At 36.7% G+C, this 22,692-nt stretch overlaps 1 protein-coding gene and 1 pseudogene across 3 annotated transcripts in view; one reads left to right on the top strand and one right to left on the bottom strand.

Moving 5' to 3' along the window:
• The window catches only part of LOC134804272 (GTPase-activating Rap/Ran-GAP domain-like protein 3), a 155,423-nt gene that overhangs the window by 115,065 nt on the left and 17,666 nt on the right, over window positions 1–22,692 (bottom strand). For 2 of the 3 annotated variants that reach the window (XM_063777258.1, XM_063777259.1), the window contains exon 2: window positions 17,960–17,989. The exons of the other annotated variant lie outside the window; for it this stretch is intronic. In XM_063777258.1, the coding sequence (XP_063633328.1) occupies window positions 17,960–17,989 (30 nt within the window). The remainder of the gene's footprint in view (window positions 1–17,959; window positions 17,990–22,692) is intronic. 3 annotated transcript variants of the gene reach the window in all.
• On the top strand, window positions 2,593–3,765 carry LOC134805034 (uncharacterized; annotated as a pseudogene).

Raw genomic sequence — 22,692 nt, 5'->3', positions numbered from 1 at the left:
TTGTTAAAAATATGCAAGATTAATTCTGTTGAGATTTTTATCAATTCTTCACCATTCGTCCGATTCTCCGTTCGTTTAGTCGGTCTCCGTTCGTCCATTTCTCAGTTCGTCAGTTTCTCCGTTCGTCTAATTCCCATTTCGTCAATACAACGAAGCACGCAAAAATATATGACACAATCTTATTTGAGGAGCCATAAGAGCGCGTCGTGTAAAGGTTGAAATTATTTATTTCTGCTTACATACTGTAGACTGTAGGGGCCTAGATTAAGAATACATGTAGCATGATTTGGATTTATATCGCGGAATATCATTAAATTATATATAAGTATATTACGTATACAATATAAAAATGTACAGTTCTTTCTCACCCTCTGGGTATTGAATTACCGTCTGGTAATAGATACCTACGGGAGGCTCTCTAGCCTATGAATCTTTTCCAATCGCTGACTTAGGCCATAAAATCAGAGGGTCTACCGCAAATCACGTTCGACGTGTTGCCTCCCTGTCACACTTACGTACGAATTTGCATGTGCGACAGAGAGGCAACACGTCGAACGTGGTTCGCGGTAGGCCCTCAGAGTGCCCAATAAATTGAATTCCGATGTTATCTACGATCTCCGATGGTTTAGATCCACACGCTACACTAAAGATTTTTAGTGTAGCGTGTAGATTTAAACCTTGGTGACATTACCTTTAGCAAATAAATTATTTAACCCCTTATTCATAAAACATTACGGGCCTCATTTAGTTCAATTATGTTTTATCTCTTTCTTACAAATACATAAATCAAAATGACAGATAAAGACAAATGATTATTAGCTAATAGAGGTCTGTAGCGCGTTTATATATAAGGGGGTAAGTATATTGTTTTGTTTGTGCGCAGCGCATTCTGCCCGCACTGCTGCCGCTGCTGCTTTTATATGCGCTATAAATTTGGGGCACCGAATATTTAGATAGGTACCTACTTTAGTTCTAAATGGTACAGTCACGCTCCGTGATCGTTGAGCCATTTAGGGTTCTAGCTGAATTGGACATTCAATAGCGTAAGTATTGAACAGCCAATTTAGCTAGGACCCTAAATGGCTCAACAATCACGGAGCGCGACCGTACATAAAAAACTATATTCATGAGAAACGATTTTGCATGACCTATAAGGCAGGTTATGCGTTGGCTGGCAAACTGTTAACCTTTAAAAGTAATGCAAACTCGTCTGTTCGTAAGTTTTGAGACGACACAGAATTTTATAAAAGTAACGAATGTCGATTAAATATTTTTCGATATGTGTCATATTATTTTTATATTTCCTCGGCAGCCGTCAAAGGCGGTCGTGTCAACTGCTATTTCTGAATTCTTTATTTAATAATTATTCATAACAATAAAAGTGTAACTGTGCCAAATCAGTGTCAGCACTTTTCGGAAACTGTGAACTATCGCGTGAGCGGCGTGAGTAATACTGACTGTTGGAAATGAGTACAATTTTTCAACGCCGCGATGAGTGGTCAAGACGCCTTTAATAGAAGTTCACGGACATTACGGACCCCACCGCCTTCAGAAAAAAAATCTGTAGACATGGAAACTGCCCAAAGAACACCTGTAGCGCAAAGAGTATAATAATATATGTATAGGAAAAGAGAGCCAACTCGCGAGTAACTGTCAAAAAACGCCGACACTAATGCTCCTAGCGGATTTTTGTTACAAACCTTTACGTATGTGTGCGTGGCACACATGCATAGTAATAAAGACTGTGGCGCCTTTTTCCTTGACCGTTTACAGTGAACTACAATGAGGGTTCCATTCTTTCACCTTCTTGCAAAGCAATCACGTGAAAAATGAATACACCTAATGAGGTGTATTCATTTTTCACTACAATGGTAGTGCACTGTACACGGTCAAGGAAAAAGGCGCCAATATATTATGTACTATAATACCTATTCATTCAGTGACGATTTACTACCTAGACCAGTATTTTATAAATGTTCATACCAAAGAATATTTTAGTCGCAAAAGTAAAAACACGATGTGTAAAAATATCATTTATTTTTCATTACTTACATGCGTAACAAACCAAAAAAATATTTTCTAAGGCTTCCACTTATTATAATAAATTAGTTCGAAATAATACAAATCCACTATTAAAACTTGGACTTAAATTTGACTAGCTAGCACGAGCTACGAAGCATTGATGCGTTTTGGAGTCATGTTGTTTTAATTCGCACAGCCGAAAACGCAATAACGTTTCTTTCTCCCAGGCGCACTCATTTTCATCAATTTATAGTGATTATACTTTAAATTATTAATTAAAATTACAAAAAATTAGAATCTTCCGTTTGATTTTTATAGTTTGACGGTTACTATGTTTTTTGTTTTAACGTTTCCTTTCACGTAAGGCACTTGGCGAAACTATTTAGTTAGTTGTTCTTAATAAAAACGATTATATTATTTTAATATAAATACAATTATATTAAAACGATTAAAAAATGTGAGGTACCTAAATTACTGTACCTAGTTTTTTTTCTTTCTAACAATTATGGCCTGGATGCGTGTTTTTTAAGACACCACAGACAAAGCGGTGACACCATCTAGTTGATTTATATGGAAGCATCAGGTGAGGAAATGTTGCTGTAAACATAACGCTGACTGCGCTAGTTTCCATGTATAAGGTACCCCTCTTTTAAGTTTCGCCCCCCTGCTGTAGCGTCAGCACCATCGGACATGCACAATTTCGAGTGAAGGTAAATTGAACATGGACCAAAAATTGAGGATTAACAACCTTACAAAGAGCGTCATGGGTGGAGTCTCGCAGCTAGCCGTTCAATACCAGTCTGCCAAGATGAATTATTTACTGTGTCATGCTAAAGTGAAAAACTTAACCCAGCAAATAGATTATAGCACCCATCTTCATGAACCTAAGCAGTACTTACAAGCAGCACCCAAAACTACCGAAGTAAACCAATCCTTCGCCGATATGGTCAGAACCGGAAAAACGTCCACTGTTGTGCCAACCAAAACCAGTAGCATCGCAATTTACCCCGCCGATAAGGAGAAATCCAGTGAGGATACTAAAAAACTGATCCAAAACCTAATCAAGCCCGAAGCCCTCAAACTACATGTTCGCGGTATGAGGAAGACGAAAAATGGTGGTGTCATAATTAGCACAGATAGAAAGGACGACCTCGAAAAGCTCAAAGCGTCCCAACAGCTCCAACAATCAGGACTTAAACTAGAAGACACTGCCAAACGGAGACCCAAGATAATCCTGCTGGGGATACCGACAAACATGCCCGAAAAAGATGCGTTTGACTGTATATTCGAACAGAACATATTAGACCTGCAACCTAATTTCTCCAGAGATGTACTTATGAACTCAGTCAAACTCAGTCACAAATCAGGCAAAAAGGACAGCTCTACCTGCAACTATATTTTGGAATGTACGGCCGAAATCAAAAGAATGCTTATACAACAACAGCGTGTATATATCAATTGGTGTTCCTGCCTTGTACGAGACTTACTCTTTTGACCTTATGTTATTTCTGTCAGCAATATGGACATTCGGCTAAGTTCTGCAGAGATACAGAGCCCACATTTGGACATTGCGGATCATCAGGGCACAGCATCAAGGAGTGTGCAAAGAGTGAGCCTTCCAAATGTGCTACATGTCAGCGCTATAAGAAACCGTCCAACCATAAAACCGGAGACGAGCAGTGCCCAGCGAGGAAAAATGCGCAAACTAGATATTTAAGTTCTATAGACTATGAGGGTGCCTAGAGCGCTATGTATAGCAAGAGTTGATAAAAATAGTATAAGTCACTTTCTCCATAAAAATAGTTATGTCACCAGATGCTATTTGTATAACATAGTCCACTCACTTTACCTACCTATTGTTTGTTATAAATAATCATTCTGATATATAAATACTTAGGTTAACATTTAGTTGTCTTGCTCATTGCTTGACCTACAAAGTTATTTAAGTACCTACCTACATACGTTTTTGTCACGTACTAATATAACTAATCTTTATTGTTTTTGCCCAATAAGTTACACTACATTGGCCTACCAACACGAAATACCTAAGATACAAGTATTAAGTTACTTAGTTTAGGCTTTTTGGTTTAGGCATTGATCTAAAATATCTTACATAGAAGATTTTATATTTAATGTTAAGTAAACATTGTTTACTTTTTAAAACCATATTTGTATAGTTACATTAGTTAAGTTCTATTTAAGTGTATTATGATTGTTATAATTTTGGATAATTTTAAAGATATAAATGTTATTCTTATTCTTATTTGTATCTCCTTGGATTTCACGGTCCTAGAAATCCCGGTCTTTTGATAGGCTTGCGGTCTTTTGATAGGCTTGCGTGGGGATATAGAGGTAGATCCAACACGTAGAGGAAAAATACTACCTTCTTATGAAAATGTCTTCTTCACCACAAAACAAGCAAGGTTATTACGAGTAAATATTGCTTATTCAGCATAATAGTCGAAGCATTTCACAATATTTCGGTGTATAATTTGATATTTCATCTATCTTTTCTTTTTTTAGGGTTCCGTACCCAAAAGGTAAAACGGGACCCTATTACTAAGACTTCGCTGTCCGTCCGTCCATCCGTCTGTCCGTCCGTCCGTCTGTCTGTCACCAGGCTGTATCTCACGAACCGTGATAGCTAGACAGTTGAAATTTTCACAGATGATGTATTTCTGTTGCCGCTATAACAACAGATACTAAAAACAGAATAAAATAATGATTTAAATGGGGCTCCCATACAACAAACGTGATTTTTGACCAAAGTTAAGCAACGTCGGGCGTGGTCAGTACTTGGATGGGTGACCGTTTGACCGTTTTTTTTTGCATTTTTTTCTTTTTTTTTTCATTATGGTACGGAACCCTTCGTGCGCGAGTCCGACTCGCACTTGCCCGGTTTTAACCTTTGGGTACAGAACCCTAAAAATGGTTTACTGGGTGCACTGTCTAACACGAAACGTTATATAGGTATTTGTTTGTGCTGTAATTTTTATCTGTGATAGCGAAATTAGAAAAGTCGCATTTTTCGAATCTGATTTTCAGACAAAAAGCGGTTTAAACAGAAATTGATATAGGTAGGTAAAATACACCTAATATGACTGTGTTTTTGAGTACGTTTAGAGGACCAATAGCACTTTTTAGAGGTTGTTTTACTTCTGATACTTTCCCGCCAGTAAACATACCATTTTCGGTATCGTTCCGGAACCCTTTAAATGCCAACATATTAAATGACTATAATAAAAAACATAGACCATTTTAAATAAACTCAATTTAATTTAACTAATTATAGTGTAGGTAGTTGTTAAATAAAAATATTAATGTAATCGTATAACATTTCAACAATCGAACTATTTGAGTTTACATTCGTCTCAAGATTTATGAACAGACGAGGTATTTTACCGTAATAACAGTGAAACTAACCAATTTTGGTTCAAATGTGTCAGAAGCCATGGTCTAATAAAACATGGTCTTCTATTCCCAGAGTGACACGGGCCTACGTCACAATAACATTGCCACTTTATTTCAACATAACATGTTACATGGGTACATTATAGCTATGGTTAATAAGTTAAAATATTTCTTTATAATTTTATAATTTTCATTTATAATAATATATAATATTTATATTTCATATATAATATTTTCATTTCATTTTATCTTAAATTTTACAATAACACGTCATTTTTAATTATTCGTTAGCAATATCTTCCGATTCACGAAAGAAATTTCAGACGTTCGGGTAATTCTGTTTACATTACTGGCAACACAGGATAGCGCTGTCACATTTGACAATTCGGATCTAGATAACTTCATGCCCTGACCGTCATCCTTGTCGAATGCATGTTAATTGTTATTTCCTTCTCGCCCAGTGTCAGCAGTCGCAGTGTTTTCCAAACTTTTCACGTCGTAAGCTTGGTAATTAATGTGTAACTGTGAATTAGTTTTTTTAAACGTTTGTCTTGTATAGATAAATAAAGTTTAGTTTAATACATTAGATTTGTTTTATTTTACTATGTTTCTACATGAATAGATAGATAGATAGATAGATAGCGTTTATTGGTAAAAAGTAATATTTTACATGTCAACAGTTCATCAATATTTACATAGTGCGGTAAATTTCATCACATTGTAATAATAATTATAAGTAAGTACTTTAATCAAGAAAAGTCATATACTTTTATACATTAAAAACAAATTAAATTATTAAAATAATATATGTCATAATGTTTATAAATTAATTATCTATTTGTCAGTTTACAATTTAGTTTAAAGATGTTGGTTGTTCCCTGTGAGGAATTCATCGGTAGTGTAGTAAGCTTTTTCTAGGAGCAGCTTTTTTAAATTACGTGCAAATATTTGGTCACTGGCGGAATCAACTATTACCTTAGGTAGTGAATTATATAATTTGGGTCCCATGACACCCAGCGACTTTCGAAACAACTTAAAATTAATGCCGTTAAAATAATTTTCACCGTTGGTTAAAGTTCTCCCACATTTTAAAGTTTGAGAACCTGTAAACAGCATGATGACGTAGGCCCGTGTCAGTTAGGTCATACGCGAATCTCGGAATAGAGTACCAGGCGGAGTATATTATTATACCATGTCAGAAGCAATCGGAGACATTCACCAGTGCACATCTCACGCCGGCGTACTCTTCCGGAACTTTACATTTTTTTTACCAACCTTGGTACGCAACGGAAAGGTACAACCATGGAAACTTTACAAGGTGAATATTTCGTTAGCCCAAACATGTGTAAGAGTGATTGGTCGCTTTTATACTTTACCGTAGACGTCCACGGTCACGTCATGCTTTACAGTCGCGATAAAGCAGGGGGCCTAAATGGTCATTGTATATTTTTAATTCACAGAATCACAGATATAGGTCATTATAATTCACAGTGGACGCATGTTGTGCATGTACACCATTCCATCGTCCGCCATTCTTATAATTTTAGGCAAAAACGAATTTCTTATACAGCCTCGACTGAGAAAAGTGTAGAAATTATTACAGCATCATAATATTGCACATTTTTAGGGTTCCGTACCCAAAGGGAAAAAACGGAACCCTATTACTAAGACTTCAGTGTCCGTCTGTCTGTCTCTCACCAGGCTGTATCTCATGAACCGTGATAGACAGTTGAAATTTTCACAGATGATGTATTTCTGTTGCCGCTATAACAGATACTAAAAAGTACGGAACCCTAGGTGGGCGAGTCCGACTCGCACTTGTCCGGTTTTTTAGGATTCCGTACGTGACTGGTAATAAACGAAACTTAACTGCCCGTCTTCCTGTCGGTTTGTCTGTCACTGTCACAGGGCTATAATTATATATCTCAAGAACTGTTATAAATAGACACCATGCATGAGTCGTTATATTGATGAAGATAATAACAATATATGTACGCTTGATTGATATCAACGTCATATATTGTTATTTTCTTCAACGTCATAATTAAGAGCGCCAAAGGACAAAGGTTATGCGACTTCATTGAAAGGTGTTAACTGCCACACCAATTAAATAAGTGTGCAATTTATATGTGCTCAAAGTAAATTCATTATTGTAAATATATATTACCGTTTGTTGTCGACTGATTGGGAATAATTCAATTTCTCTTTCCAGCAAATTAAATTAAAATAAATAATTATAAGCACTTTCCCATTAAGTAATAGGATATTATTAATAGTCATTGCCCGTAGCACAGAATAAATAATAGTACTAGGTACAGAAGACTCACTCTCTAACAAAACGCGTCTGTTACGATCAGGACAGATATGGCCGCTATTAGGTGGCGACAGCGCCACGCGCGGCTTATGGCTAGCCACCAAAATTGGTGTGGAACGGATGTACTTTTAGCTACCTGTAGCTAAGCGACGAAATCGCGGAGTGAGCCACGCCTGCCCGTAGGCAAGGGACTAGGGCTTGCAATTCGAATATTCGAATATTCGAATTTGTTCGAATATTCGGCCTGTTTTGATATTCGAATATTCGGCCGCTCAGGTTTCGAATATTCGAATATTTTTTATTACTATAAAAAATCTATTTAATCCGCTGCAGTTACAGTTTCTGTGTGTTTTCCGGGTATTTACAGTGAATGAGTAATGAGGTACCCAAATACGAAGGAAATAATATTTTTACTGTATTCCTCTCGATAGACTTCGCGAATACAGTGAAACCTAACTCAATTTGAAAGAAAACGAAATCATAAAGTATGTTATTTTTACGGTGCATAAGTTTTAAGTTAAAGGGTCATTCTGTTTATTAAGACTAAACCTTGCCCGCACTTATCGCAATTCTCAAATTTGATCATACCAAACCTGCCCAAGTGCCCAACTAGGTAATCTAACTATGCACCTTTAGCTGACAAATAATCCAGTAGTCAACTAACTTTTTCCCTTAAATATTCCAATATTATATAATTAAGCCGACCATTAATTAAGGCCTCTGAGTGACTACAAGTTAATTTAAATCAGAAAATAATTACCTACTAAAAAAAATTTCTTACATACCTAGGTTTGGTTTAGATGATTAAAGTTATATTATTTCACTCAACGGCGCATTTATAATAAAAGTTTTATCTAGAAATATTGAATACGTCTTATTTTGGCGTTTTACTTGTTTTTATAAATGTGGGCATCTCATAGTAGGATGATAAAATCTAGTCAATTAAGTGGATTTCTGCAAAATATCATTAGTTTTAGCAATATGTGAAATAAGCTTTTGAATAAAACGATAATAAACCGATTTCTCGTTCTTTTTCTTATTTTTTATAATATTCGAATAATTATTCGAATATTCGAATATGTCGTCAGAAAAAGTCGAATATTCGAATACCTGAAAGTTTCGAATATTTGCAAGCCCTACAAGGGACACCCTGTAGATAATCGTTTTGCCAGTAGCTTAAGACGGCGAGTGCGTGCCTTGAAGCCCTTGAACAACCGCCGGTAGCCCCAGATTGATAACACCTATTAATTCTCTGCCCGAGCTCGCCCAACCTCGTTTATTCATCCTTGGCTTTGACGGGTACCTGATGGATCGAAATATCTGACACGACTTGGTTAGTTGATAAGGAAATATGCAAATTAACCACTAAAAGACGAGAGTCCTTTAGAATACGTGATTTTTGAGATACTGCGTATTAAATATGTAAGAAATAGTTATTTGTTTTACAAGGGGGCAAAGTTGTTGTTTAACCGCCCGTGCTAATATTGATACCCGATCAACCGAAAGATTCCAAAATTGAGCCACGAGCGTAGCGAGTGGTTCGAAAAATGAAATCTTGAGCGTTGTGAGGGTTTCAAAGAAAAATTTTCAGTGAAACAAAATTTTTCACCACACCAACCCGAAGAAAATATTAACTGTATGATATCAAACAAAAACAAACCAAATCAAATCCAAATGAATGTCATTAAATATTAATCATTCAAAATAATCATTTAAAAGTCAATTCAACCAGCAAACATAAAATAAGTTTTTGGCAAAAATTTCATTTTTGGTAAGTACAAGCTTTTATCGCTGACTGTACTTTTCTTACGACAGACAACTAATACTCATCGAGACAATTCTGAAAACCCCTAACACAATTAGGTTGCGTTGTTTCATCATAGAGTTCCTATGGCCACCTCCTGTCTCCATCATCAGATCAGTTCGACAGTACCATAGTATTGTATTGTCATCAGACCTACATTCAGTTGCCAATTTTCATGACGCCACGATCCTCGGAACATGGTTAAATTAGTTACCTTAGATTCCATTACATAGTTACATACAGGTCGACCTAATAAAAGCTTGTTAGGGCGCTCTTATACTCGAGTTTTACGTTTTCAAGGGGGTGAAGCAGACGAGTGGTAGAACGGGCAGGCGGGCGCCCCGCGCGGCTCACCGCACCATTCCCGCGCAGCACGTCTACGTCCTTATTCTGACGACATCGGTATTCTTGAATTCCAGTTCCGGGATTTTTTCCGGCAATTAATATTGAATAAGATTTATTAGCAAATTCGTATTTTGATGAATAATTAATGAAATTAAAAAAGGTAGGTAAGACGGTGAGTGTAAATAATTATTAATTATAAACAATATGAGTGTATAACGCGACAAACTGAGAATCGAATCAAATGATACCAAATTATTATGAGACAAAAAATTGTACTTACTAATAGACCTTAAAAATGTAATAGAGTTAGACCAAGAAAAGTCTGCAACGATTTTGATTGCACACGCAGTGCAAGTGTTATTTTAAACGTCAAACTTCTATGAAATTATGAATAACACTTGCACTGCCTATGCTATCAAAATCGTCGCAGACTTGGTCTAACTCTAGCAGTCAATTTCAGGCAAGTAGGTAGTGAAAATAAGGAAGAATACTAGCAAAGCTAAGATAATTTGTGGGACTATTGAGTTATGCATAGCTCCAATAAGTAGATAAAATTAGCTATCTTCACAAAAATTAACGAGTAAAAGTGAAGCATTTAAAGATTGTAATGGCAAAAAACACTTCTACTTCGACATTCGAGTTAGTTAATAGATCAAGAAAATAAAAAAAACCTGCGGAAATAATTTGTATAACTTTGAAAATTGGCACAGTTATACCTTGTAGTATCCAGATAAACATACTTAAAGTCCTCGAGCTTAGCGGGTGTGCTGAGGGTGTAGGGGGGAGGGGGGTGAAGGTACCTTTTTCATATTTTTGCTCATATCTCGAATATCTGTACGAATAGCACACAAAACAATAACAAAAGTTTTAACATATAATTTTCTACAAATTTGGTTATTTTTATTTTTACGTTACGATCAATACTTTAGGGTTGCCGGTTGTTAAAGTTAACAAAGACATAAAAAAGTCGATTTAGGAAAACGTCGTTTTTTCGTAATTGTTCATCATAAATCAAATTTTTAGTTTAGAATAAGCAAGAATATATAAATCAGTTACGCTGACAAAGTCGTAAAATAAAAACTAGAAAAAATATTTAATAGGGTGGCTCCCTTATATGAAAAGTGGGCATGAATTTTTTTTTCGCTTCAACCCTATAGGGTAGGGTGTCGTTGGATAGGTCTTTAAGGATAATTTTTTGATCAGCATTATATTTTCGGAAATAACCGATCTGAAAGAAAAAAAGTGGTGTTTTCCCCTCTATAGTTCCCCTAACTTTTGAACCATGTGTCCAAAAAATATGAAAAAATCGTGAAAGTGCTTAGTATACTTTCAAGGAAAAATATAGCAAACCTGAACGCTCCAGCCGTTTTTGAGTTTTTGCTATCACTCAATCAGACTTTTTTGACGTACGGGTAACTGCGGAACCCATACTGATCATGGCCCGACATACTCTTGACCGAGTTTCCGTTACGACTCTTTCTTAACTTCGTTTCAACCGATTGTCCCATGACACTCTCGCATTCTTTTTATTACGATAAAAGTTTAGAGTGAACATTTGTAAGTTACACTTATTTTCCTTAGGATGTAAATACCTAATCCAATTCAACACAAACCCATTATAGCCATTTTTCGGCCACTTCCACAAAAAGGCATGTAGGTATCTCGGAAACTAAAAGTGTTGAAATGGTTACCACCATACACTAAACACTCCCACATATTTGAATCCTGTATATCTATGTTTAAATATATTCAATTTGATTAATTTATCAATCGTGACTGAATTCCGGATTGGTTAGATGGGTGTGTGCCTTTGCTGCCCATCTTGTTATAAAATGACAATATGACGGACGAATGTCTGAAATGTCACCGTATTTAAGAATTATTTTGCTTTTCTTCGTAAGTATGTTGAAAAACATTGTGTGTATAACATATTTGCATATTTATACTGTGATTACCCATTTTATGAAACGTCCGCTAAACTAGCATAGGTCCGACGCTGACAGTGGTCACGGGCGTACTGGCGTGAGGAATGGGCGCAAGGTATTGCCGCGTGGGGTGTAATTTAGTAGGCAAAATGTTGAATTCATAAAATGATGAATGAAAAAATTAACGTATCGATAAAAGGACAAGCAATAATGAAGATTTACTTAAAAGCTATCGACTGAAGTAAGTTTCATATACATTTTCGTCGTAGTACTTCTAACATAAGGAAATAAAGACAGTGTTAGGCATGTTTTCAACTTAAGATTCTATCGAGAAAATAATGAGCCGTCGTGTTTCTGACAAGCAATAACGTAGTTTAAGGACTGAAGTTATACATATTAGAATATAATGCATGAAATCCTTGTAAAAGTCTGTAAATTTGGTGACATATAAGCGCATTTTACTACACACCGCGCCTTAAAAACAACTAAAAAAATTGCAACTGATTACTTTGCCTCACATGTGAATAAAATGCAAATTTGCTATCGGTTTTTGACGTGCAAAGTAAGCCTTTCCGAGCTGGTGTGGTGAACATAATTATGCACTAGGTACATCTGTACGAGTAAATGAAGACTGATGACAGTGATGACCATGAAAACGGTGCAGGGTGTTAACAGGGAAATAATACCGCCGCACCGTGCATTTAACAGCCGTAAGAGCGATCGGAAAACCAGTTTGAAGTGGAATTTGGTGCGCGAGAATACGGTAAACAATTGAATGAGTTTTCTAATGGCTGTAACGCTTGTTATGTGTGGCGCAGAATAGCCCCAATTCGAACAAGCGATTAAATTTCAATTAATCGAATATCCCGAGGACCTCACAACGAATTAGTGCAATTAAATGATTGTGTAGGCAGATTATTAATTTACTAATCGTTAGTCCGATATTTCTAATCCTGTAGGTATTCAATTAATCCTATATTTTTCGTGATTAAGATTAGTTACCTACTTTACGAGTTGATATTTTTCTTCTATTATTTCACTAAGGGCCATAATTTGCAAAGATTTTAAAATAGATAAAGTTTAATCACTTTAATAATAATGACATTGCCGATTAAGGTAATTTATAGAAATATGGCTTACTTAACGTTGCTTTACCATTCACTTCTTTTTTTAGTGTTTACTATTCTTCGAGACTATTTCAATACTTACTATACGATGTGTCGTGTAGGTAGTATTATGATATGACGTTGCACTGCTTATTGTGATTTTAGTGCAGTAATAATATTTTAGCCCAGCCCAGGATTGAAGCCATCGCTTTTACCCAAATACCTAGTTCATTTAGATTCCATTAACTCTCAATATTCCTTACACTCTGGCGAAATATAAAAAGGGCCTCTACGTGTTGGCTTCGACTCCGCGCGCGGCTCCCTAATGTTCGGAACACCATTGTTTCGTGATTGGTAAAGACATAAATAATGTAACGCGACATCTCCGGGAAATCTTAGTGACAACTTGACGCCAAACTGCAGTGGCCCAAGTGTATGAGTAATTGTCTCGACGACCTAGTTTTCGCCTACTGATGTGACATGTAGCTTATGGGATAACTTAACTTTTAGAAAATACGTCGTGCGTCGGCATATTAATAAATTTATATTTTGTTTTTGGACCAAGCTAAAGAGCAAATTAATTTAATGACGTATCAGGAGTTCAAAACAGTGGCAGAGAGAAGAAGGGAATGGCACTCCAACGACAAGAGCCAGGATCTTAAAATGATGAAGACTTGAATAGAAGTCACTTGAAAATTAACGCCTTATAAATACAGCTTTCGTAAAATTGAAAATGAGCGACATTATCATTCCCTCACTTATTATTTTTCTGTTCAATAGACCCACCGAAATTAATTTTCACAGACTTAATGTAGGTATATGAAACTCAGAGGTAGTATTTTTAATGCAAATAGGCCGTTTATTATTCTTATTCTTATTCTTATTATGCTTCGAGGAAAAAATATTGCGGGTAGGAATCTTAAACGAGACTGCAGAATAACTTTTAAGAGTTCCAGTAACATTGTTTGGAGGAGAGTTCCTTACAATAGACTACGCAATTTCTTATGATTATTAAGTATCACACTTCTTCTTGGATGATAATATTAGCTATTTAACATCTATCCAGAGCAAACTGGTCCTAGTTTATACGATAGATGTGTAAACCATTACTAAATACCTACTTAAATAAACTAACCACGAATTTACCCCAAACTCTCCATTTTACTCAACAATGAAAAGGGTTATGAATGGTCAAACCCCGTTATTATTGGTGCAGTTCATTGAAAATAAGGGTGGTCAACACGGTAGTCTAAATTCGCCTTTAACTAGCATTCAATTATAATTCCGCTATTAATATTTCATGGGATTCATGAGCGTTTTCAACATTTAGGATTTTTAATAAGCTTTAGTATAATTTTAATATTTTACTTGGCGAAGTTGGGCACTAACGGCGAAGTTAAGTTTCCATGCAGTACCTAGTTACGTTTGCCGATCCTGATTTTCAATGAATTGCAACATTGATAAAAAGGGTTGGATTTATGATTTTAACAGTAGGTACGAGTATATGTATCAAGTATGATCGTTAGGTACGTTTGTTTTGTGTACCTATGCTGTGGTGGCTTTTTAAACTATTCCAACTAGCCAATGTGTGTGATTTGTGAATGACGTGTCAATCGATTCGTTTTTATTTATAACGCGACGGGTGACATGAGGTTACATTTATTATCGTCTTTGAAAGGCAAGAGGGGTTTTACCACTGGTTTTACGGAAACAAAACCGTAGTCACGTTAAGGTTTTACATTTTACTTGCCATTCGCACTGTATATTAGTTATTTACTTATACATATGTATATTAGTTGTTCAAAAAAAAAATTACCTGTTAGGTAATATAGCTGGGCTCCACGGTATCGGTATCGGTTCGACATTGTACTCAAGCGGTCACACCAACACATTCAGGGCCAGCGCGAGCGACGCGCAGGGCCGTCTTAAACTATGCTGGGCCCCTTGGGCACATTAGAATTCGGGGCCCTTTTGGAAAATAAAGAAAGCGAATTAAACTAACATTTTTCTACTATGATCTTCTATTTATTATGGGTAATCAAATATACTGTTACTGTCTGTCCTTCGGGGCCCCTTGAGGATGGGGGCCCTGTGTGCCCTTATGGTAAAGACAGTACAGGCGACGCGCTACGAGCGTAGCCGATAACATAGGGAAACCTGTCTATGTAGTGAAAACCGCTTACGAATGTGTTAAACCACTCCGTATAATTTTAGATATTTATTTGTTTGGGTATGCACTGTGTAAACACCCTTCTGGACGGAAGCCAATTGCATAAGTTCTCGGATTCCAGACATTTCCATCCATCCTGCCCCTGCGATAAGTCTTAATTTATGAGGATTCCACCGAAAAGTCTTACTAGAACGCTTGAGACCAAACTTGTAATGTTAGCGCTAAAAACGGCGGCTAGGTGTATTTACGAAACTGGACTTAAGAGCCAACGGGAGTGGTCATTTCTCCATACAAACGTACTCCTCGTTTTCCTCCGTGGTTTTTGAAGCTAGAGCAATGATTTTTTCAACACAGATTAATATTGTCAATATCTGTGTCGGACCGTTTTGCTTTTTTTGATATTTTTGTTTTTTAAGGCGCTAGAGCCCTTCAAAAATGGCCTAAATGGCCTAATTGACTATGCCGCAATGAGAGGAGTGGCATTCAAAACTGATATCAATTAGCCAAAAAAGCTCGCTTTTTACGCAGGATTTTTCGCCTTGTCCTTATCGCACTACTTTTAGGTGCCGCTTCCGTTAGCGAGACGGGTATATTTACCTAAAATATTTAAAACTCAGCTCCTGTTTCGTCTTAAGGATGAATCACGTTAGACCGGGCCATGTCCGGGCCGGAGCTTCCGGCGCATCGTTTTCTAAGGAAGTCATCACGTGATCGCCTGTCGTGTCATAGAAAAGTAAGCGCAGGAAGCTCCGGACCGGACACGGCCCGGTCTAACGTGAGTCATCCTTTATCTTGAGGTTGGTTATCCTCTGTCCAATAGATACCTACTGACAAGACAACAATCACCCTGTTTCGATGAAAATATGACCTTAAAATATGGAACATAATTTTCTTCAAAGGTTGTAGTTAAAGTTTGTCCCAGGACTGTCTCATTACAAACATACAGAGAGAAACATACTGTCTTTGACTTACGCTAGTATTAAGTAGCACCTAAAAGAAAGCGATGAGTATAATTTTCCTGATTCTTATTGACTGACAAGTTGAGTTTGTCAGACTATAAAGCGCTAGTAAGAAAGTTTTTTTTTACTCTATGCCTAAGGGGGTGAAAATGGGGTTGAAAGTTTCTAGGATTTTTAAGCAGACAAAGACGCAGGCGCAGCCTGCATTTGGAAAATAATAGTAATTATTTTAATTTAAAAGTCATTTAGTAAATCAATATTCTTATTTAATCTTTTAATGTCAGGAACATATTAAACTGTAAATATTTTACTAGTTATAACATAACATAACTGAGTTTTTACTATAGGTACAACACAACATTTTGAAACGTCTAATATGTACCTATGTAGATAAATGAAAACTAGTGCCCTACTTTGAGATTGTTCACCCCGATCGTGACATAGATAACAAATGTTTTTATTTGCGTTTTTCCCTAACGCTATACAGCACATAACGAGCTCTGCCTCTTCTAATTGGCATAGTATCGTGCTTGATCGCAGACGTAAAAAGATACCGTACTCCATGGATATAAAGTTTGTTTTACACTGCACATACCTAGAAATACGTAGTTACATAACACACACTGCCTCCCGAATATCCCAACATTGCATCGCTTGACGTCATAGAGGCAACGCGATATTATTTGTTTTCTTATTTCAAAAATTTTCGAAATATCTGTTATTGGTAATACAAGCGTGTATGCCCCAGTTAATATACATATATGTAAATCATAAATTCGTTATTACAGAGAAACTGGATTTATTGACATCAATCGTTCATTTAACGATGCAATCTTTTTGCATGAGTTATTTTTAGAGTTCACTTGAAGTTGACGACGCGATTGTAATTTTTGACGCAGTGGCGATTTTCTTACTTTTCATCTTAATCGCTTCCAAATCCATTATTTGCTAAAATAATACCTATGATATCGTATAACATGTCCCTCGTGTTTTTGTCTACAATTCCACGTCACCTAAATGCTTAAATTCACGTAAGTATGAAATACACTATCTTCTCAATCCTACTTGTTAACAGCTTAATCATTTTGGATATTTCAATTCAATAAGACCAACGCAAGCATATTTTTTTGACTATTGATAAGGTGGTGGTGTGTTCGACGCGGTCCCAGTAATGTCATCGTGAAACTTACGTTTCATTCTTCAGTTCTCATTGTCAATAGAGGTGACAGCAGGGTGTCATCTATTGGGCATTAGCATGTCGAGCACTAGTACCGCCACCTTAGTAGTTTCAAAAACAGCCATCCAATCATTTTCATTTTAATTTCTATCTACCGTAGTATAGTTAAAATATTACGCAATTATTAGTTAGTAGTTAAGGCTCTTTGTCATCATATAATATACATAATATGTCATAAGACTTTTTTGTCAATCTACTCATTTTCAGCGTTACACGGACGCCATATGGGTAGTAGTCAGAGAGATCCAATCGCAATAAAACTAAAATATTGGACGCAAAAAGGTCCTGTCTAATCCAATGATTGATCCTTTAAAGTACTGGCCCCTATTTTTGACAGAAATTTATCACTGTTGCCTTAAAATAAGGTTGAAGCGAACGGAGGAGGAGGCCAACATTATGTAGTATAGTTTACTCTAAATGCTCCTATATTTTGAACCAAACATTGCAAAACTTTTTCACCAAATCAACCTTATCCTGTCGACACAAGGTTCAATTTGTCGTAATATCTATGCAGAATACGGATATTATTCGGCTTTACGTAATGACCTGGTACGGCACAGATTTATTTTCCTTGTAAAATTTACTGCGACCTTTATCTGGTCGGTTGACAAGCTTGACGCCTGCGGCAAGCTAATTTATTGTACTCCTTATGGCAATAATACTGACCAGGTGGGCTCTAATGGTGGCCGCATCCGTCTGAAACAAACGACGAATTGTATGACTAGGGAGTCACCATATTTATCAAAGCGGAATCGCCTCGAGCCGGTCAATAAAACTAGCAAAGCGATCGTGGCCTGTTTTGTTCGTGTTCGGAAATCAGGAACGGGTGTACTTTGTGCGTAAGTTACTATTTCACGCTTTCAATTATTGAACACTCGATGACATTCATCGCGTATAATATTTATGTAGCCTAGCTATGGCAAATCTGCAGTAGAAATATTTTAAGCAACACGTAAACGTCAAATCTTTATTAAAATGTGACGTGTATGGGGATGTCATTGTCACCAAATGTAATATTTCACTGCAGTCTTAACTTACCTGGGCTTTATCTACCAACAACATGAGACCGGCTCAAGCAGATTCTACGTCGATTTGTGTGGCAACTCCCTGACTTCAGTCAACTGATTTTATCAGCGTAGGTACAGTAGGTTTCCTAAGTCGCATGCTGCCATTGGAACATTTTTTATGCCATTAGATAGTTTTGGATAGGATTCTGTTCATGCTATCAAAACGGTCAAGATGCATACAATCTACCCAATGATCGGAATTGACGACAATGGACAATGTGATTACAAAAACAGAGAAGCAAATTTAGAAGTAGGTAAACATTACTGATAAGGGAAAATAGTACAAATGCATAATTGTGTTTAGATTTTAAGTTAGGTCATTTATTTTAGGATATATGTAGATTATTAAGTAGATTTTAAGATTGATTTATGTTAAGTTCGATCTGTTATGTCAATTAGTAAAAATATTTGGAAAATGCATAATCGTATATTATGTAATATAGGTTCGAACATTAATCGTTGCTTAGACACTTAGGTAGACCGGTATTCAAATTTTTTTTAGTAATTTATTTTTGAAATATTCTCAGAATAGAATTAGGTTTTTTTGAACCGTAACATTAATATTTATTGTTCAATAATAGTTTTTCTATGACTTTGTGTTTGTAAGTTCGAATCGACCTTTAAATGGCGTTTACACTATGAATACTATGGCCCGAGTTCCACCAAGTTCTAGGTACTCTTCTCTATTCAGACTTTAAAAAATATAGCATAGCAGTATTTGTAAATCCCTCTATTACCTTTTCAACCAATACATGTCAGAGAGAGCCGTTGAGATTGGTATGGTATCGTATTTATAGTCAATAACTAATATGCCTTCTTTACACAAAATAAGCACCTACTTAATTGAGTGCCAGTGGCAGTCACGTTCTGTCTTGTCAACAACAAAGAGAGTCTAGACGTGTGAACTTCTTTAATTTTTGCTTTGAATCAGAGCGAGACGTAATCAACGCACTTGATGAGAACTCAACAATTCTGGCAATTTGAGGGTAATCTAAAGGGGGTAATCTGTCATGGGAGACAGAGAGATGCCGCGAAATTCGTGCTGATAATGTAAAAATATTAAACATGAAAAAGAGTATTCCGTCGTTAGCAAAATTTACTCTTTTAATGATTCTGGAAATTCTAGAACCCGATTTTTATTCATATTACGATATTCCAAGTCTGGTTTAAAATTAGACAGTGTCAAACAAAAACTTGACTTACGGGGTTCAAATTTAATTTTATATTAAAGGAAAAATTTGAAGAGTTTAAGCTTCCGGCAGGACTTGAGGAAATTTCCGGGAGTAATTTGGAATAGGTATCGCTCGCACGTATCTGCTTGTTTATAAATTGGTTCACATTTAATTTTAGGACTTATTTAAAACATAAAGAAACAGTGGTCAATATTTAGTGTTTATTTTTATGTGTCGGAGGTGTACAGATTACAAACATTATAGTATTTTTCAAACTGGAAGGGTACAATTATAGATGTCCATTCAATACAATTTTGCGACATTTGGCATACATTTTTATTGTCTGTAAACATAAAACTAATTAAAAACTAAACTTAAATATAATAAATATAAACTAAATAATAATGACAAACAAAAATAAATTAAACTAATAACTAAACATACTACACTAAAACGTAAATAACCTACAAATAAAAAATGGCCATAAATTGTAAAAATGTAGATGACATATTATCTATCATCGTACCCTTCCAGTTTGAAAAATCCTTTAACAGTCACTCATAGATACAGAGATAACTGAGCCCCCTGAGCCTCTACCATCAGTTTTAACATTGACATAACGCTCACGTCTACGTAATTTACTTTCTGTACATCTCGCTTGCACTATTGCTCGCATATGCGAGTACGAGCGAGATGTATAGAAAGTAAATTACGTAGACGTGAGCGTATATGTCAATGTCAAAACTGATGGTAGACGTACTGCTTAGAAACTTGTTTGCATGGGGGTCAATTATTTCTGCAGTTTCCTGTACATATCTACCATAAGGTAAATCTATGTAGCTGAACAAAACATAAGAGCATGTAGATATTATGTACCTAATCATTTCAATTTCAATTCAATTATACTAAAAAAACATCATTTAAATTGTATCAGTCTGCAGGACTTACTTAAGAGCGCTCTTACAAGAAAAGTCGAAATAACGCAAAATTGATGATACTAGTCGACGAAATTCAGGACTTTGTGCTCATTATTAGAAACAATGAGTACTTGTTCCAGTAAAAGCGTCTTCTTATCTTTTTAAATATCGTTGTAAATATTAGAAAAAGGACTTATTAAATTAGTAATGATTTTTTTTCTGATGGTCGTTTCCGAAAAACCCCGTGAAGCACTGAATGGCAAGCTCTTATTTGGAAATGTTGAGAAGTTTACTCTGCTAAACCTGGCTATTTTGTATTACTAATACCCTGTACTTTAGGCATATCAAACGATATTTTTCCTACACACCTTTGAGAAAGAGAAAATCAAAGTAAAACGAACTCAATTTTCTCTCCGAAACAAGTGTCAATTCCTACGAAAATGTACTTAATATCGAAGTCATTTTCATACTCAAGCAATCTGCAACGTTTGCTTATACTGTTGGTATACATTAGTGTTTATGAAATTCTATTATAATTTTTTGGCAATTTTTTGAAAACTACTCTATATTACCGATGACGCGCGCTGCGCCAGCTCAGTGCCGCGGCAGAGCTTGTAGAGGCAGGACGTGTGTCGGTCGGCTCCGCACATTTTCAACGGCGACAACGAGATTTTTTATCATTGTGTGCGGCGTGTAAAACGCTATACTGTGTGCGTGTAAACCGCAACGAGAGACTTTGATCCTAGCACTGTTTTTATAGTATTATAATTTATAATGGTACAGTTTAATAAACTACCGGACAGGATTAAAAATATTTGAAACGACCTGACATTCTATATGTATTAATTTTGACTCAAGATAGTACTCAGGGTCTGATGATGGAGCCGGAAGGTGGTCACCGGTACCAATCAACCATGCAACTAAACCACTTCGTGTTTGGGCTCGTTTGATTCGTCTCAACAAGATCTTTGACACAAGATAGTACTCAGGGTCTGATGATGGAGCCGGAAGGTGGTCACCGGTACCAATCAACCATGCAACTAAACCACTTCGTGTTTAGGCTCGTTTTATTCATCTCAACAAGATCTTTGACACAAGATAGTACTCAGGGTCTGATGATGGATCCGGAAGGTGGTCACCGGTACCAATCAACCATGCAACTAAACCACTTCGTGTTTGGGCTCGTTTGATTCGTCTCAACAAGATCTTTGACACAAGATAGTACTCAGGGTCTGATGATGGAGCCGGAAGGTGGTCACCGGTACCAATCAACCATGCAACTAAACCACTTCGTGTTTAGGCTCGTTTTATTGATCTCAACAAGATCTTTGACACAAGATAGTACTCAGGGTCTGATGATGGACCCGGAAGGTGGTCACCGGTACCAATCAACCATGCAACTAAACCACTTCGTGTTTGGGCTCGTTTGATTTGTCTCAACAAGATCTTTGACACAAGATAGTACTCAAGGTCTAATGATGGAGCCGGAATGTGGTCACCGGTACCAATCAACCATGCAACTAAACCACTTCGTGTTTGGGCTCGTTTGATTCGTCTCAACAAGATCTTTGACACAAGATAGTACTCAGGGTCTGATGATGGAGCCGGAAAGTGGTCACCGGTACCAATCAACCATGCATCTAAACCACTTCGTGCTTGGGCTCGTTCGATTCGTCGCAACAAGATCTTTGACAAAAGTTAGTACTCAGAGTCTGATGATGGAGCTGGACTGTGGCCACGGGTACCAGTCTACCATGTAACTGAACCACTTCGTGTTTGGGCTCGTTTGATTCGTCGCAACAAGATCTTTGACACAAGATACTACTCAGGGTCTGATGATGGAGCTCGAAGGTGGCGACGGGTACCAGTCTATCACGTAACTGAACCACTTCGTGTTTGGGCTACGTGTTTGGGCTTCGTGTTTGGGCATCGTGTTTGGGCTTCGTGTTTGGTGTATCACCTAGTGTCAAAGATCTTGTTGAGACGAATCAAACGAGCCTAAACACGATGTGGTTTAGTTGCATGGTTGATTGGTAATGGTGACCACCTTCCAGCTCCATCATCAGACCCTGAGTACTGTCTTGTGTCAAAGATCTTGTTGAGACGAATCAAACGAGCCCAAACACGAAGTTGTTTAGTTACACGATAGACTGGTACCCGTGGCCACCTTCCAGCTCCATCATCAGACCCTGTGTATCTTCAGTGTCAAAGATCTTGTTGAGACGAATCAAACGAGCCCAAAC

This window comes from Cydia splendana, chromosome Z, assembly GCF_910591565.1.
Source record: "Cydia splendana chromosome Z, ilCydSple1.2, whole genome shotgun sequence".
Classification (NCBI taxonomy): domain Eukaryota; kingdom Metazoa; phylum Arthropoda; class Insecta; order Lepidoptera; family Tortricidae; genus Cydia; species Cydia splendana.
Note: the sequence above shows the minus strand (reverse complement) of the source record. Positions and strands in the feature narration are given on the sequence as shown.